The sequence below is a fragment of the Takifugu rubripes genome, chromosome 9 (assembly GCF_901000725.2).
Source record: "Takifugu rubripes chromosome 9, fTakRub1.2, whole genome shotgun sequence".
Classification (NCBI taxonomy): Eukaryota; Metazoa; Chordata; class Actinopteri; order Tetraodontiformes; family Tetraodontidae; genus Takifugu; species Takifugu rubripes.
The window spans coordinates 6,885,825-6,902,085 of record NC_042293.1 but is presented as its reverse complement, the minus strand read 5'-3'; the positions used below and the strand labels follow the sequence as shown (position 1 = coordinate 6,902,085).

The window sequence follows — 16,261 nt, the reverse complement described above, 5'->3', positions numbered from 1 at the left end:
ATTAAACAATTGAAATTAGGATCGTTAATCACAGGTCACTCCACGCAGCAGCATTACACGGGATTTTTTAAATGTATATTTTTCTATTTGCAGCTCAAGAATGGTTCTAATCCTAACAGTCAATCGTGTTATGAGTTTATGATTAGATCTGAGTATTGGCCTGAGTAATTTACTGACTATTTGAATACCTGGATGTGGTTTTGGAGAAAGCTTAACCACAGGGTACAACTCTGCGATTGTGATTCTCAGCATTTCCTGAAACATGTTTAACGTTGAAGGACAACAGGCCTTCATAAACTCTCTGGTACTAGGGTGGTAAATTTAGTCCAAGTTCTAAATCTTGACCAATACTGGTTGTACTGCTACAAAATGAAAATTTATGCGCAATATTTTCCAAATTGTGTGTTTTGTGAGGATTATAAGAGCTGTAAACTATATGGTACAGCTTTTATAATATCCCACTGTGAGCTCTAATTTCTCTAATTTCTGTAATTTGCAGAATAGTGATTAAAAAAACCAAAATCAACCTGTTGTTTTAATAGTAAAACTGAATTGAGTTTTGGCACCAAATGTGACCCTTTCAGTTGTCATTCAACAGTAGTCTCATATTCAATTACTTATTCTGTTTGAAGAATACAGATTCTCAAATAGCTGCACCTTTCAACAAGTGTCTGTTTGAGCAGCATGCATGTGTGTGTGTGTGTGTGTGTGTGTGCGCGCCGTGTGTTTTCTGCCCATGCAAAATGTTACTGAGCATTGACAGCACATGACAGAGACGTAGAAATGCAAATCAGCTGTAATGGTGCGGTCAAATTGGCCTTCTGGTGCTCACATTTGTGTGCCGGATACTAACAAAACATGATGAATTTGGATGACCTTTTGAGCTTACCCACATAAATTATCGGAAATTCGAGAGGAAACATTTTAAAAGATGCCTATTACGAAACAAGGGCGTATTTACGTAAGCAAGATTATGAGAAACAGATCGTGCTCAAATATATTTGAGACGTCTATCTTCCATCATTTACACCAAAGACTGCGATAAGATAAAGATATTGTCATATATTCCCCATTGACGTCGACTTAGATTTTACGACGACTCCATTGATGGATCTCCCCCCCGCTCACATTATATTTGGGCTTTCCTGGAGTCAGTCCTACGGATAGATGTCTCAAGTTAAGATCAATTTTTGAAGAGGCTTCTTGTTGTTGCGCGCATGCGCAGTTGGTGGGTCTGCGCTGGCAGCAGGAAGCGAACAAATCAGGGGCCCCGACGGCTGCTGGCTACTCCCTTATTTCACTGAATGACACTGGCTGGATCTCGCTCGGTTGACTAGTCTAAACGCCAGAGGTAGTAAAAGAACCTTTTTTGGGTTAACTATAACTAAGGGATATTCCTCGCCAGGTGAAGGGCTCCAGTGGGCGGCGAGGGCGTTTGGATCCATCGTTTGCAGCCAGAAACCACCTCCTCCGTGGATGCTAACTCAGTAGCTTTTGCATGTCGTCTTACGACTGGTAAAATTTTTTTTGCGTTGTTCAGAATTTTCTTACTCGTTCGGAAGGCCGATTAGAAGAAGATGGGGTGTACTCTGAGCACAGACGACAAAGCGGCACAGGAGCGCAGCAAGATGATCGACAGAAACCTGCGGGACGACGGTGAAAAGGCTGCCCGGGAGGTCAAGCTGCTTCTGCTGGGTGAGAGAAAGATGGATGCACGCAGGGTTGGCGGTCGCTCTGTTTGCTGAAGAGGGCATTTTCTGCTGCTCTGTTTGCTCCAAATATGCGCGGATCATTTCCAGGACTCATTTTAGTTTTGTTATAAAGGCTTAAATAGCTTTAAATTAAGCTTCATTTCTCTGCGTTAGTGCTTGGTAGTTTCGTCGTATTAACTTCGATGAAACCCAAAAAGTGGCACAGGCAGCTGAATTTGACACCATGGTTGTGCAACCGTCTTAAAAAGTTAAGCAAGGTGCTTCATTTATGTTGATCGGATCAATGCAGCGATCTAATCAGTGATCGATACTAAGCGGCTCTCGCTGTAACCTGCGGCTATTAACCAGCGCTGAGACTCACAGATAATTCTGTTAGCTTAAGCAATTAGCTGCTAAGCTAACGTGGGAGTAAAGCCCTGCCGCTTGATTGTCTTAACTACCGTTAACAATGTGTTCAAATGATCGTTGTCTCGCTATTCGTTTTACAAAGTTTACTAAATTTACACGCCAAGGATACACGTCAGCTAACTAGTTCCTGTTTTGCATCCATTTCGCCACCAACTCACTAGCGTGTTGTAGGCCGACCGTCGTTTACTTCTCCAATAATCTGCAACGAAATGATCACTATACAGTTTAGACACGTTTTCGAAAAAGGTTTCCGAGCTTCTCTTTGCTATTGAAAACATGAGTTCAAAATCGTAAAAGCCTTGGACCTGGATGGTTAAATTTGCTTTGTTTTAGTTCAATCTGGTATGTTTGGTAGCCTGAGGGGGGAAGAACAAACATTGAACTAGTTTATTGCTACAGTTGTGATGTACTGAACTATTATAATACTGATTATGTCAGAGGTATTTGATTAGACCAGAAAGAACACTTGACTGCTACCTTGTTGCTGCTAATGGTCACCGCTGCCAGACTTTAGTAAAGATGGTCAACAGGTTGCATAGCAACCTATGCAGCCTGACTGACCACATTAAGCAACTGCGATGACTGTTTACACACAACAGAAACAGCCAGCGCACAACCGGATTTCTGCCTTGATTAAACGGCACTTTAAAAAATCCCGACTGTATTTTTCTCCTTTGGATCGAGACTGTTTGTTCAGGTCTGTGTCGTCACAGCAACAGTCACATCTTGTGTGTTTGTGCGTCATTTGAGATGGACACAATTTGAATTTTCATGGCTGCGCTTTTTGTTTTTTTCCCTGTCACGATTCCCACAAGCACCTGCGTACGACGTGCCTGGGATTGGTTTGTGGATTTGTCGGCAGAGACTGATTACCATATGCTCGCACACATGGGTGTGTTTGGACAGCCACTATTGGGAAGTAGAATGTCTCGAAAATGTGTTTCTGAGCAAGATATGAAGGTTGCACATATGCATTGCATTGCATCTTGCTGGGCAGATTTGCATTAAATTACAAATGGTAGACTCCGGTGCCGCGTAGTTTCAGTCGACACACCGCAGGGACATCCAAAGCGTCCCAATTGTTTTGTGTACAATCAAAATCCTGTACTGTAGCAGAAAAGAAAAACCCACTCTGATGCTTCCCTGGAGGGTGTGTTTCTGCTTACAGAAGTTTAGCCTTTTGCGTATTTGGTGTTGTATGAAAGTGACATATTTGTCAGGATAATTGCATTATTGTTTGCTGTGAAGCGGGGCTGTTTATCACGTGGGACATAGAATTAATGAATGGTTTTCCTCACTAGGCAGCTGAATGTCCCCACAGAGGGAAGGTAATTAAAATGTTGTGAGCTCAGCTGAACAGGCACCTTAATCTCAGAACTCAGAAACTTGACATGCTTCTCTCTAATGCCTTAGTTTCTTTTCTGTATCCCATCCCCATTTACTGGATTGCAAACTGTGATTTCAGCATTATATGGGTCAAATGGGCCGTATGACGGTTCTAACCAGCCACCATTCGGTATGTTGCCCAGGAACGCTTAAGCTGTTTATAATCTGATTGTCATGAGGATTCAGTTGATTAATCCATTTGCTCCTTAGTCTGACTTATCTGAGTCTCAGACCCTTTATCTTCAGGAAGCAATGTTATGTTTCTAAGAAATGGCCGAAACCCTTTATTTTGGTCGGAGAGTTAAAATAACCGTTCATGAAACCTCTCGATAGTGCTTTTTATAGGCTGCAGAACAACAGTGTGTAAAAGTCACTGAGAGGATGGCTGTTCTTTTGTCTGCTGCCAACACCTCATCAATTAATACTACCATGCTTATTATTAAGCCGGTACAGATGAAATAGGACCTTTATTTGTTGTAGGCTGATGGGGGGGCGCAGGGCGGTGGGCCGCTGTGTTTCTCTGTTCTATGAGCTGTGATCGTTGTTGTGTCCTCGTGTTGTCCCTGATGTAAACATGGCCAACGTTACAGTGCAATGATGCAAGGCACATTTCCTGATTGCTTCAAAAAAAAAAAGGGCGGCTCCCCATCAACATTTGTCATGTCATGTTATTGCTGGCTTCTACTGTTCTGCTCTTTGACCTGATCAGAAACGTTATTGTTAAATTATCATTATGACTAGAGATGGTGCCACAGCCCTGACGTGCTTTCTCTGTGTGCATGCGTGTGTGTGTGTACGTAACTAGATTTGTACTTCTTCAGAGACAAATGACTTCTAAAGTCTAAATTAATTTTAATTTTTGCGCTGATATCATGGAAACCCCCTTTCTGCCTGTTAGTGGTGACCAATTGTTACGGACATACCCAGATCTTTGTTATCCTCTGTAGAGATGCCAGCTGTGTGTTCTCCTGTTGTCTGATGCTGGCTGGAAGAATCATTGAAAATGGTTTCTTGGGACACGCTGTGGATTCTAATCTTTAGGGAGTGGGAGCAAAATATTGGCATTTTGTTGCACAGTGTTAGTTACCTTGGCTGGTGTAATCCACAATCATGTCATGATTAAGGCTTTAGACATACAAAACAGATGCATTTAAAGCAAATAAATAAGTTGAAATAAGTTTTCTAGGTGTCTTGTCTGTTCATATTGTAATGTTTACATTTTTCTCTTCCAGGTGCTGGCGAGTCTGGCAAAAGTACAATTGTTAAACAGATGAAGTAAGTGAATAATGACACAACAAACTTGGCGTTTATACAAAAACGATGGTTTGACCAGGCGACGCCGCTTTAATGTTAAAGGAGCAGTAAGCATAAAGTTGCTCCGATGTGTCACCAGACTTAAAGGAATCATGTTAATACCCAATATTATAGGAACCAGGTAGTGTGAGTGTGATTGCAGTATCGACTTTAGCCACAAACTTTCACACAGCTCCTTTTAAGACCGATCAACCAGGAGCAGGAGACACCAGGTCACTTGATACTGGTCTGATTGCTGGTAGCCGAGACGACTCCTATTCACTCATTCACTTGCTGTGAAGAGTCACTGATTCATTAACATTTTCTCTAACGTAGAACGACTCAGCTTTACTGGCTTTTGTATTACTGAGAGATTAATTATCAATGAGGCAACAAAACCTCCCAAACACAGGTGTTTCATTTGATTCAAATGATGCATTTTTTTCAACAAAGGTTGTGATAATGTGGCTTTTGTCTACCAGGATCATCCATGAAGCAGGCTATTCAGAGGAGGAGTGTAAGCAATACAAGGCTGTGGTCTACAGCAACACCATCCAGTCCATCATCGCCATCATCAGAGCGATGGGACGCCTCAAAATTGACTTTGCTGACGCCACCAGAGCGGTGAGTGAGGGGAATCAACGTTGACAGATCTGTTCTCCAAGAACAAGCCTAGTTTGGGTTTCTGTACAGTTACAAACGGCCCGGTAGAATGGTGCCGACACCATCTTAGCCACTGATTGTCTCATCCTGCTGGGCAAACAGACAGCTGTCACAGCCATGAATAGAACAACAAGAATGGGCTGATACCAAAAGAAAACACTTTATTAGACTTTCCAACAGGCAGGTTTAGAGATTCTATGACTTTATCAGCCATCCAACATCATTTCCATCATGTTGATCTAACATAATCTGTATTTTGTCCCTGCAGGATGACGCGCGGCAGTTGTTCGTGTTAGCAGGGTCGGCAGAGGAGGGCTTCATGACGGGAGAATTGGCTGGCGTCATCCAGAGGCTCTGGAATGACGGCGGAGTCCAGGCTTGCTTTAGCCGCTCCCGGGAGTACCAGCTCAACGACTCTGCAGCATAGTGAGTTTTTATCCTCGGGTCTTGTGGCACGCAGGTGTCTGGCTGTACTGATGAACGTCTCCTCCCACAGCTACCTGAATGACCTGGAGAGGATATCCCACGGGGCGTATGTCCCCACCCAGCAGGATGTGCTGAGGACCAGAGTCAAAACTACCGGAATTGTGGAAACACACTTTACTTTCAAGGATCTTCACTTCAAGTAAGAACAATCGCGTCCGATTGTCAACTGTACTGAACCTTTTAGACCCGGTGACCTGAGTTTTTATTGGTCGTTTTTCAGAATGTTTGACGTAGGTGGGCAGAGATCAGAGAGGAAGAAGTGGATCCACTGCTTTGAAGGAGTCACTGCCATCATTTTCTGCGTCGCTCTCAGTGACTACGACCTGGTGTTGGCCGAGGATGAAGAGATGGTAAGAGTGTTCCACCGGTGATTTCTCTTTAGGCGGATGTGCACAACCGACCGGCCTCTCTTTACGCAGAATCGAATGCACGAGAGCATGAAGCTGTTCGACTCCATCTGCAACAACAAGTGGTTCACAGACACCTCCATCATCCTCTTCCTCAATAAGAAGGACCTGTTCGAAGAGAAGATCAAGAAGAGTCCTCTCACTATTTGCTACCCTGAATATGCAGGTGAGCTGCACCCGCTTCCTCTTCCTCCCACTTCTGTCTTCACTTTTTCTTGATGACTTCCTCCTCTGGAGCCTCATTAAGTGTCCTTGAGCAGTTGGAATGTTCCAATAGATTGTTCCAATTTAGAGCTACAACCTGAGAGCAGGCTGCACAGTTTAGTCGGAACATGCAGGTCCTAATCTGATCCTCTGCCGTTTGTAGTGGCAACAGCTTGACTCTCGTAGCACGTGGGTCTCCAATAAGATACAGAAGACTCTAGTTCTTCTTCGTTGTGTGCCTGAATTTGATTATGATGGTTCTTTACATTCATGTTCCCCAATGTTTTCGTGATGGTGAGTGCACAATTCGACCAATTGACCAAAAAGGCAGAGGGAATTGCCAGCAGTCAAAATGTGCTGAGGTTTTTGCCCGACCCAACCCAACTCCCGGTTCTTTTCTCTCTCAGGGTCCAACACCTACGAGGAGGCAGCGGCTTACATCCAGTGCCAGTTTGAGGACCTGAACAAGAGGAAGGACACAAAGGAGATCTACACCCACTTCACCTGTGCCACCGACACCAAGAACGTGCAGTTTGTGTTCGACGCCGTCACCGACGTCATCATCAAGAATAACCTGAAGGACTGCGGCCTTTTCTGAAGGTAACCGGTGCCGCTCTCAGGGCCGACAGTTCAAATGCTTGTCCCACCCGTTGTTAACCAGTTGCCTCTTTCTGTTCTGGCAGGTTGTTGGTCACCTTTCCGAGTGACTCTTCAAAGGGGACTGTGACTAGAGGGAACTTTGGAGTCCTGCGAATGTCACTTTTAACCTTTTTATTAACTTATGTTCATCTCTGAAGGTTTGGAAAAACTGTAGAAAAAAACAATTTCTGTAAAATATTTGTACAACAGTCGTTTGTCCGGGGGATTTTTCACAAATTTAAAATTAGCTTGTTTTACCTTTTTATCCTTTTTTTTTTTTTTTTTAAGGGGGTTGATTTTGTTTTTGTCCATAAATGAACACCTTTTTCTTTCATTTTGAATTTGTAGGTCTCTGTGCCTTGCATGCCGTTTCTTTTCCTCATTGGGTTACAAGTTAGATTCCTGTATAGACACACCCCCCTCCCCCAAAAAAATAGCACCCAGCATGAACCATGGTCTCCATGTTATCAGCTTTCTTTTACTGGTTTTGCCTTGTTGACCGTTTCACTTTGACTCTGACATACTGTGAGAGCTGCACATGAACCTTTACAGATTTGTGGTTTGCATGTGTGCAGCGACTGGGATTCCTTTTGTCGAACTGTTTGTGTGTGTGTGTGTACGAGTGTGAGAGAATGCATTAAAAATGAATTAAGGGACTATAGGGGCATGCTCATCAAGAGTTTTATTTTTTATAAAGGACCAAACAAGCTATTCAATGCAGAGTTCATGTTACTGTAAACTACTGTAACATTCCAGATGGAAGCATGAAGGATAAACTTTGGAAATGGATGTTGACTGTAGCAGATGCTCAGACAATATGGAAGATTTTGTTCAGCATATAAGATGAACAGACGTCAATATTAGTCCGCTGTTACTGATTGTTTTTTTTAATGGTTTGGAGTTACTTACCCCTCTTAAAACCCCAGCTGTTTCATTGGATGGCACATTAGTTGACTGATCTTGATTTCTCTAATAAAAGTGCTGCTGTGGTGAAACCATGGCAATTTATGCAAGAAAATATACTGTTTCATTTGTGTATGAGAAAGTAAAATGTCACCACCTGCTACATAAATTCAATATCCTTTATATAATGTGTAACACAGTAATGGTTTTACTTCAGGGGGTTTTTAATAAGGTTTTATATGAATTCTATTTTTAGATATCACATTTTTTGTATGTAGTAGTACACAAACATCTTCACGTTCAACATATTTCTAATCACAAGAAAGAACATTTGTCATTCCAAAAAGTTAAGGCGATTGTTTGATTCCAGTAGAGCAAAGGTCAAACAAGGACATCCAGAATGAGTCCTCAACATGGCCACCGGGAGCGCAGGACACAAATCCTAGTTGTGTAATTTTAGAAAACATACATGGAACTAAAGTGCTGTACATAAATAAGATAAATGTAGCACAGAACAAAAATGTTAAAACAGAAAAACACTTAAGAGATGAGTCTAATGCATCTTGGAAGTCAAGGAATAATAGTGGGATCTGACCTGAGAATCTAAAGAATAAGGACACACCTGTGCAGATCAGAGACACACTGAGTTGAGGACACCAGTTCTGCTGAGGCTCCAGTTAAAACTATTAAACATCTGGCTGAGTGTTGAGCTAAAGCAGGTGCGGGCTGATTCACACCCATATTTTACTGCCTTTTACCCCGCCGTGGAGGACGGCATCTGCCTGTCAACAAAATAACTAAAAATAAAGAACTGAGGCAGATCACAGTAATAGTCTGTGAGCGTCAGACTCCAGCGGAGCAGAACAGTGCCTTTAGCCCTGGCCTCCACCCTGAACACTGTTCATCTGAGCCACAGTCTGTGAGGCTGCAGCAGCAGCTTCACACACAGTCCTGCTCTACACAGGAGGGTCTGGACCAGTCTTCTCCAGCACCAGTGACTCAGCTGTCAGTCACTCAGAGACCAATCAGGACCTCGACTCGTGGTTTGATCTCATTCTTCGAGACTCCCCAGAATCCACCATTTCTGGGTGAATACCTTATCAATTATCACTTATCAAGCAGATGATTGATAAGTAGTCTCTTTGGGGAGACAAAACAACTTCTTCACAAGCACTGAAAGTCGAAGGACACTCGTTTGATTACAGTAACATACAGGTTTTAGCCAGAGAAGATAGATGGTTTGAGAGAGGAGTGAAAGACACCATCTATGTCAAACTGGAAAGACCATCATTAAACAGAGTTGGGGGTCTGAGACATCACCTCTCACCTGTTTACAATACAGTATTGAAAAACCTCCCCAGGAGGAGAAGAGGCCATTCACACGTGACCACTAACAAACCCCATTGTATCAGGGGAAGTTTCAACAACCTGCATAATGCCGGGTGGAGCATCCAACAACCAGGTGACTGAAGCTCCAAACGTATTAATGGTCCTGAAGAGTATAAATATCTGGAACTGCCAACAGCCAGAACTGATGAAGCCTCTTGGATGAGAGGTGAAACGTCTTCATGAAACTCAAGCTGTCCAGTTGCTAGCTCCTCTGTGGCCCTCTACAGAAATTGATCAATAATTTAATGGTCTTCTAAAATTCATTATTTTCTTCACATACTTTCTGTTGATTCCCAAAGGTATGTTTAGACATAGACACACAAATTTTATGAAAATTAGACCTTGTATGATTTCCACAACATGACAACTGTGGCACAAAATCCATTGTTGAATGATAATCATCTGCTGGTATTAACATGGTGCTTTTCAAATGAATTGTGTTAAAATCTAGTTTCAGAACATAGATTTTGTGTTTCAGTTAATTTTTACGTCTCCATGTTTAACATTTTTACAGTTATTAACAAAGGCATTTTCAGTTCCAGAAATATTTTAAGTCTAAGTTTAAGGTTATGATTCTAGTGGCAAAGTCAAATAAGCGAATCCAAAAATGTGAGTCACAAACGTGGCCACAAGAGAGCGCCGCGACACAAGATTTAATGGCGCTGAAGGCGGAATTATTATATTAATTGCGTTTTATGGGACCAAAGGCTCCATCTGACCTCCAGTAGTGTTCAGACGCCCAGAATCTCTCAAAGTTCCCTCAATCATCCAGCTGTAAATAATAAAAAAGATAATTAGATATCATTATGTAGGTGAATTACCTGAAAATAAACTGAAATGCCATCAGGGATGATTTCTATTATCATTTTAGAATAAGAATGTGAAATATTGTGCAAAACACATGCAGTAAAAAAAAAACATTTTGAATCCAGGTCTTAACCCAGTGATAAAACAAAAAACAAACCAAAAAATGTCGACACCTAAACAATACCCAACAATTTCAGCAGCACTGTCCTTCAAGACTTTCATTTTCTTTCTAAATTGCTCTTCCTTCTTAATATTGTAAAACTGTCGTCATGGAACTGTTTCTCAAAATGATGACCCGGTGGGCTCTGATTAGTGTTGAAACTGATTTGGGTTGTGCCCTTCGTGTTTTATCCTCTTTGATGTTTGTTCCTTTGTCTCCTCCTTTTCTCTTTTCCAGGCACATCGAGGGCCTGACGTTAAAGGAGATTATGCATATTAGCTGCCTGAAATTGTCCATTTTAAAATCTTTAAATTTATAACTACAGATTAAAATCCAATCATTTTACTGAAAACTGTCTAGAATATATTAATCTCTATAAATTATTCCTGAGGTTGACTTGATTTTCAAGAAATAAATAATTAAATATAGGCGAACGAAGTTCCCTCTATTGGCCACGATGTGTAACTGCATAAATTGGATAAAAGTGATGGCGATGATCAAAGAAAACAAGGGAGAAATGTAAGTCCAATTTTTAATGCATTGTTATCCTACAAAGATGTATTGGAATTTCACAAAATCATTATTAGAAACACAACAGGACCAGAACTAATTAACAGTGAGAATTATCACCAAGCTGCAGGGATTTAAAGCAAGAACTGTGTCACAGAGTCGGTCCAACATTTATCCAGCTGATCAAACAGTAACATAATTAGAATGAAAATCAGAAGAACTCTTTCACTAATTAAATTAAGTTTTTCATATTTTACAAAGGCAAAACCTCAAACAGGACACAGTAATGGCTTTTGGCATACATACAGAGTCTTTCAGTCACACTAAACCACTGCAACGCCAACACCATGGTGGGGCATTAACTGGGAGGACACTATTTTAGGGAGGCATTGTGTGATTTAAAATCTAACTGCAGTGTCATTTAACTAATCCCTGGAGCTATGGAGTTCAAACGGCATGGATATGAGACGTCTTTAGAATTAAGGTGGTGCTGGGAACATAGAAAATATGTTAACGATAAGAGACACCCTGAGTTAAATTCAGACCTCATATCCAGTTGAAAGAACTGTTCATAACAACCAACCTTTTCAATCGCACAGAGGTTTGCTATTTGTGTTTGTTTCCTGTTTACACACCCAATTCCATTGAAGCAGTTTCATCAAATTAATTAAGCCAAAATGCAATTATGGATGGTGTTTGTGTTTTGAGCTTTATCGGTGTCTGACACGGTGCAGTTTGGTGCCCAGCAGGCTGAGTCGCGATGGCTCGTCACCGGGAGCCATGGGTCAGCCAAGGTTTGCTCTGTCTGGGGTACAGAGATGTGCTGGCTTGGAGCCACTGTAGACTTTCTTACAGGTGTAGTCTCCCATCACAAAAATCACCACATAATTAAAAACCTAATGAGCTGGAAGGGGGGGGGAAAGGCCAACATGATTTAGCTCCTAATTCCCCTAAGCATTCCAATCTAATTAACATTCTGCACATGGCTGTGTGTGCGTGTGTGTGTGATATCATCACGCTTCAAGTTTATTATTATTTTTATGTTAAGCTTGAATGTCTCCCAAACATTGTTATTGTCTCGACAGCAAATTATGGTAATACTTGCCTGCTACGTGCGTGCGTGCATGTGCGTGCATGTGTGTGTGTTTATGTGTGTGAGTGAAGGTGACCCACACACCCCCAGTCTTTGCTGAGCAATAAAAACAACTTAGTGTGCATTTCTTCTCTAGCAGCAAATGCACAAAGCAGAGTCAATGAGGGAGGCGGCGAGCTAAATCCATATAAGCTCCATTGAAATTCCCCCTTTGAGTGCACAGACTGGCTCCTGTTATTGTATTTTTGCCTTCTGTTGCTGGCACTCTGCTTCAGAATGTTCATTGCTTTCTGTCTATGATGATGATACCAAGTAAGATCCTTTTCTCTCATCCTCCCCCTCCTCCTGCTACACACGCACACAAACGATTCCACAAATATATTCAAAGTGTCTAAGGGAGCTCAATCAGGCACGTTAAGGTCCACTACGGCCATCAACAATCTGTCAGTACAACCAGCTAAAAACCACCATTTTTAAAGCTGTGTGATTTGGATGGTGCCACTATGGCTCCTATAGCACACACAGAGCTGAGGTTGTAGAGAAAAAACTCTGATAAAAGCTCGAAGAGCTTGCTTGAAGTGAGTCCAAATTTAGATGTTCTGTACAGCTGATGTCTTTGTTCCTCTGTCACACCTTTATTCACCAAAATGCAGAATGCTATGATCCAAATATAGATTAAACACAGGAAACAAAGATAATCACAAAATAGTTTGTTGCCTATAAAAAGCTACAAGGTGATTTTTTCTATTTCTTTTTTAAATGTAGTTGGAACTGATATGGAAACTAGAATACGAAAACATAAGCTGGTTTCCAGTTCTGTCTACTGGTGCCATGGTGCTGCAGTTCTCACATCAGCCAGCAGGGGCACCCGTCAAAGATGGTCAGTTTAGTAAAACAATAATTTCCAGATCCAAACAGATTTCTATATTGCACCAGTGATTGTTCTTTTCTGATGTTCTTTTTTAAAAAATCTTTTAGAAAAAAAATTTTTTTTTTAACCTCATTTTCTCTTTGGAACCTCTGTCAAAAGCATCTGCTGTGACGAGGCTGCAAAGCTGACCTAAATGAAAAGACACTAAAGTAAACAGTGACAGTCAAAGTGAATCTGCTGCATTTCATGGTTTATTTACTGTTTACAAATGCACCATACACTTCTGTATACTTGCATTACAAAACTACGCACAATCTCACACACATGTGCCACAGAAAGTGGAACCGAGAAGGACACCCCCCTCCCAGCTCTTGACATCTGTGTTAAATATTGAATGAAACGTTACTTCGACAGCATCCCAAAAGGCCCACAGCCATTAAAAAGTAATGGTGACAAAAGGTTTCGTCATTTTCCGTCGGACCCAGATTTATATCATCTTGACAATTATGTAACGGGGGGCCAAATGTTTAAAGCAGCAGCACGGCTTTTACATTCCCACCCCCAGTGAGCCAAGGTTACAGAGGTCAAAACCGTGGGCAGCGTGTGATAGTTCAGCAGGGGGACTCCCATGATGCCCTGTGCATCCTAAAACAACAAACATGGACTCCTATGGAGTCACATGGGCTGACCCATGACATTTGAAAACCTCGATTATGGCACAAGCCTTGTTTTCTAACCCTTTTCACAGGTTCGGGACAGAACTAGAAAGGTTATCCTTAATTGACCAGTAGTTTTACCTTCTTTGGTCAACAGAACCACATTTAATGTGCTGAGACAGTGAAACTAGATGCTATAGTTGCTATAGATGTGGTGACATTAGCGTAACGCATGTATTGCTCTATCTCCTCTCCTCCGTTATGCAGCAGCATAACCCCGAAATTAACGTGGTCCTGCTACAAGGTTTCTTCCTGTTATGAAGCGGGAGGCACTCCTCACCTCTGTCTTGCTCAAGGGTCCGGCTCTGGATGTCTCTAAAGCTGCCAGGGAACAGGCATGATATTAAAAAAAAAAGCTGAAATGGATTGAATATAATTGGGGCCCCTGGAGTGTAGATGCACATTGTAGTTCAGCTGCGGGGGTTTAAATCTCACTAAATATCCCCCCAACCCCACCTCATGTTTTTAATAACACGCTATCCCTTTAAGAAAAAACATTCCTCACATTCAGCCGTTTTATTCCTCAAATCTAGCTTACGTGGTCGCGCTAAGTGTCTGAGATGATCCTCCTCCATGTCACCGCCCTGGGGAAGCGCCCCCGGCACTGGGTGGGAGTCAAGCGCCTCCCGTGTTGATTTCCCCCCTCCTCTCCATCCCGTCTACGCCGAACCAGAACCATTTTTGTCTCCCCTCCTTCAGGGCTTCACATCCGGGTCATCCACCAGTATCTGTCTCCTGCTCCGTGTGTCTGACAGCGATCAGAACCGTTCCAGCCGCCGCCGCCGCCGCAGCTTCCTGACCGACCGCGGGGCTCGCCAAGCGGACACCAGGCGTGGAGTTCACCGCTGAGGATGAAGCCGCGGACGCCGTGAAGCTGTGGCACAAAGGCAGGGATGAGACGGTAGGAGGCTTTTCCACAGGGGGGGCAACGCGCGGTGATCAACTGGCCCTAACGATGTCGAAGAGTCTGAAGAAGAAAAACCACTGGACCAACAAAGTCCACGAAGCGGTGATCACGCGTGGGAAGGACGGGGAGCTGGGCTTTGAGCTGAAGGGGGGTGCGGAGAACGGCCAGTTCCCCTACTTTGGCGAGGTGAAGCAGGGGAAGGGGCTGATCCAGAGCGGCAAACTGGCCCAGGATGAGCTGCTGCTCGAGGTCAACAACATGCCGGTGGCAGGACTCACCACACGGGACGTTCTGGCCGTCATCAAACACTGCAAGGACCCGGTCCGGCTCAAATGTGTCAAGCAAGGTGAGCGACGCAACGTGGAAGAGGCGTGAAGGAGTGTGTGTATGCGAGTGTGTGTGTGTGTGTGTGTAGCTGGTTGGATTTAGACGTCTCTCGTGCAGTCCTGTGTCAGCCCGACTGTGTTTAAGTGCGGGGACCCGTAGGCCCCTGTGTGAATGAGCGGTGATTATGGACCGTAACGAGGGGCTCAGTGGGCAGAACCAGGAGCCACTTCACTATCACGAATCGGTTTGTTTACGTCGCTGGTTCGATGCCACCGCCTGGAGGGGGTGTGTCCGTGCGCCTGTCACGCCACATCTTGCGGGTTTTCTCCTTCAGCAAACAGGTCCGTGGATGAAATGTTGTGGTGGTTGCTGCTGCGGGACGTGCTGCAGACTGAGACAGAGAGATTCTTTTGCACAGGCTTGCAGCCGTGTTTTGAGGGGGTCTAATCTAACCTAACCTATCCAACCATAACACAGGCTTATAGCTTCACCCTGATATGTCTTAATAAAACCATCCATCCACCGAGCCCCAAGCTGGAGCTGGAAGCAGGAGTGAGGAGTGAGTCTTTGCTGCCCACCACACCAGTGCACCACTTTGAAAGAAAAGGTATGGTGCGATCAAAGACCGCACTTACGTAGGAACACACACACACACACACTCTGTCTCTCCAGGATAAGGTTCCATCATTCACCGACTGAATAATGCCTTTAATAGTTTTTCAGGGGGTGCTTCTCATCATGCCTGTGGAGGTTTTGGTGTGTGTCTATAGGCAGTTGCACTTAAAAAAGAATAAAACGCATCCTGCTGCAGGTGTGTCTGAGTGTGAAACCCGCAAGGTGTTTCTGTATTCCATTACTCAAATAGTGCGTGTGTGTTGTTTGCACACACAGACAGGCTGGACTGCTACTAGATGGTTCCTCGGCGGGCTGCTGCCATAGACACCCTGGTGAAAAGTAAGTCGAACGGTTAAAATGGCAGCAAAGAAGGATGCAAACATGCAGCTGTGCACGTCAGAGCTGCTAGACAGCACAAGGTAGCGCAATAAAAAGTCTGCCCCAGAGAAGGAGGGCAGCGTTTCACGTTTAACTCCTTGCACGGCACAAGCACAGGGCCTACTGTGTCGGCAGATAGCTCAATCATCAACGTCGCTGGCTCGGAGCTCCCGGACGATCACCCGAGCGACGCGTGAAGACAAATCCTCTCAGCACATTCCCAATGTCCAAAAATAAAAACCAATCTGAGTTTTGCTGTTCTGCTGTCCGAAGAGCCAACTGCTCCAATGCTCATTTCATGGTTGTGAGCGCCAATTATCGCAAAGTAAACTCAACCTCTGAGGAGCGCTAGCTAACTCTCCCACTCCATCCTTCAGTCCCACGTCC

The 16,261-nt window shown here is 43.5% G+C and overlaps 2 protein-coding genes across 8 annotated transcripts in view; both read left to right on the top strand.

The window, feature by feature from the left end:
* Positions 1-1,234: 1,234 nt before the first annotated feature.
* LOC101080197 (guanine nucleotide-binding protein G(i) subunit alpha-1) lies at positions 1,235-8,216 on the top strand. The gene is made up of 9 exons (XM_003967290.3): positions 1,235-1,695; positions 4,739-4,781; positions 5,282-5,423; positions 5,731-5,888; positions 5,959-6,087; positions 6,169-6,298; positions 6,368-6,521; positions 6,967-7,159; positions 7,243-8,216. The coding sequence occupies exons 1-8, from the start codon at positions 1,578-1,580 to the stop codon at positions 7,155-7,157; spliced, it is 1,065 nt and encodes a 354-aa protein (XP_003967339.1). The 5' UTR covers positions 1,235-1,577; the 3' UTR covers positions 7,158-7,159; positions 7,243-8,216.
* Positions 8,217-14,213: 5,997 nt separating this feature from the next.
* Positions 14,214-16,261, top strand: part of magi2b (membrane associated guanylate kinase, WW and PDZ domain containing 2b) — a 49,751-nt gene continuing 47,703 nt past the window's right edge. For 4 of the 7 annotated variants that reach the window (XM_029841259.1, XM_029841258.1, XM_029841264.1 and 1 more), the window contains exon 1: positions 14,214-14,900. In XM_029841259.1, coding sequence (XP_029697119.1) covers positions 14,603-14,900 — 298 coding nt within the window. In that variant the 5' untranslated portion in view covers positions 14,214-14,602. The remainder of the gene's footprint in view (positions 14,901-16,261) is intronic. The other 3 variants (XM_029841266.1, XM_029841262.1, XM_029841263.1) reach the window with 3 other exon arrangements.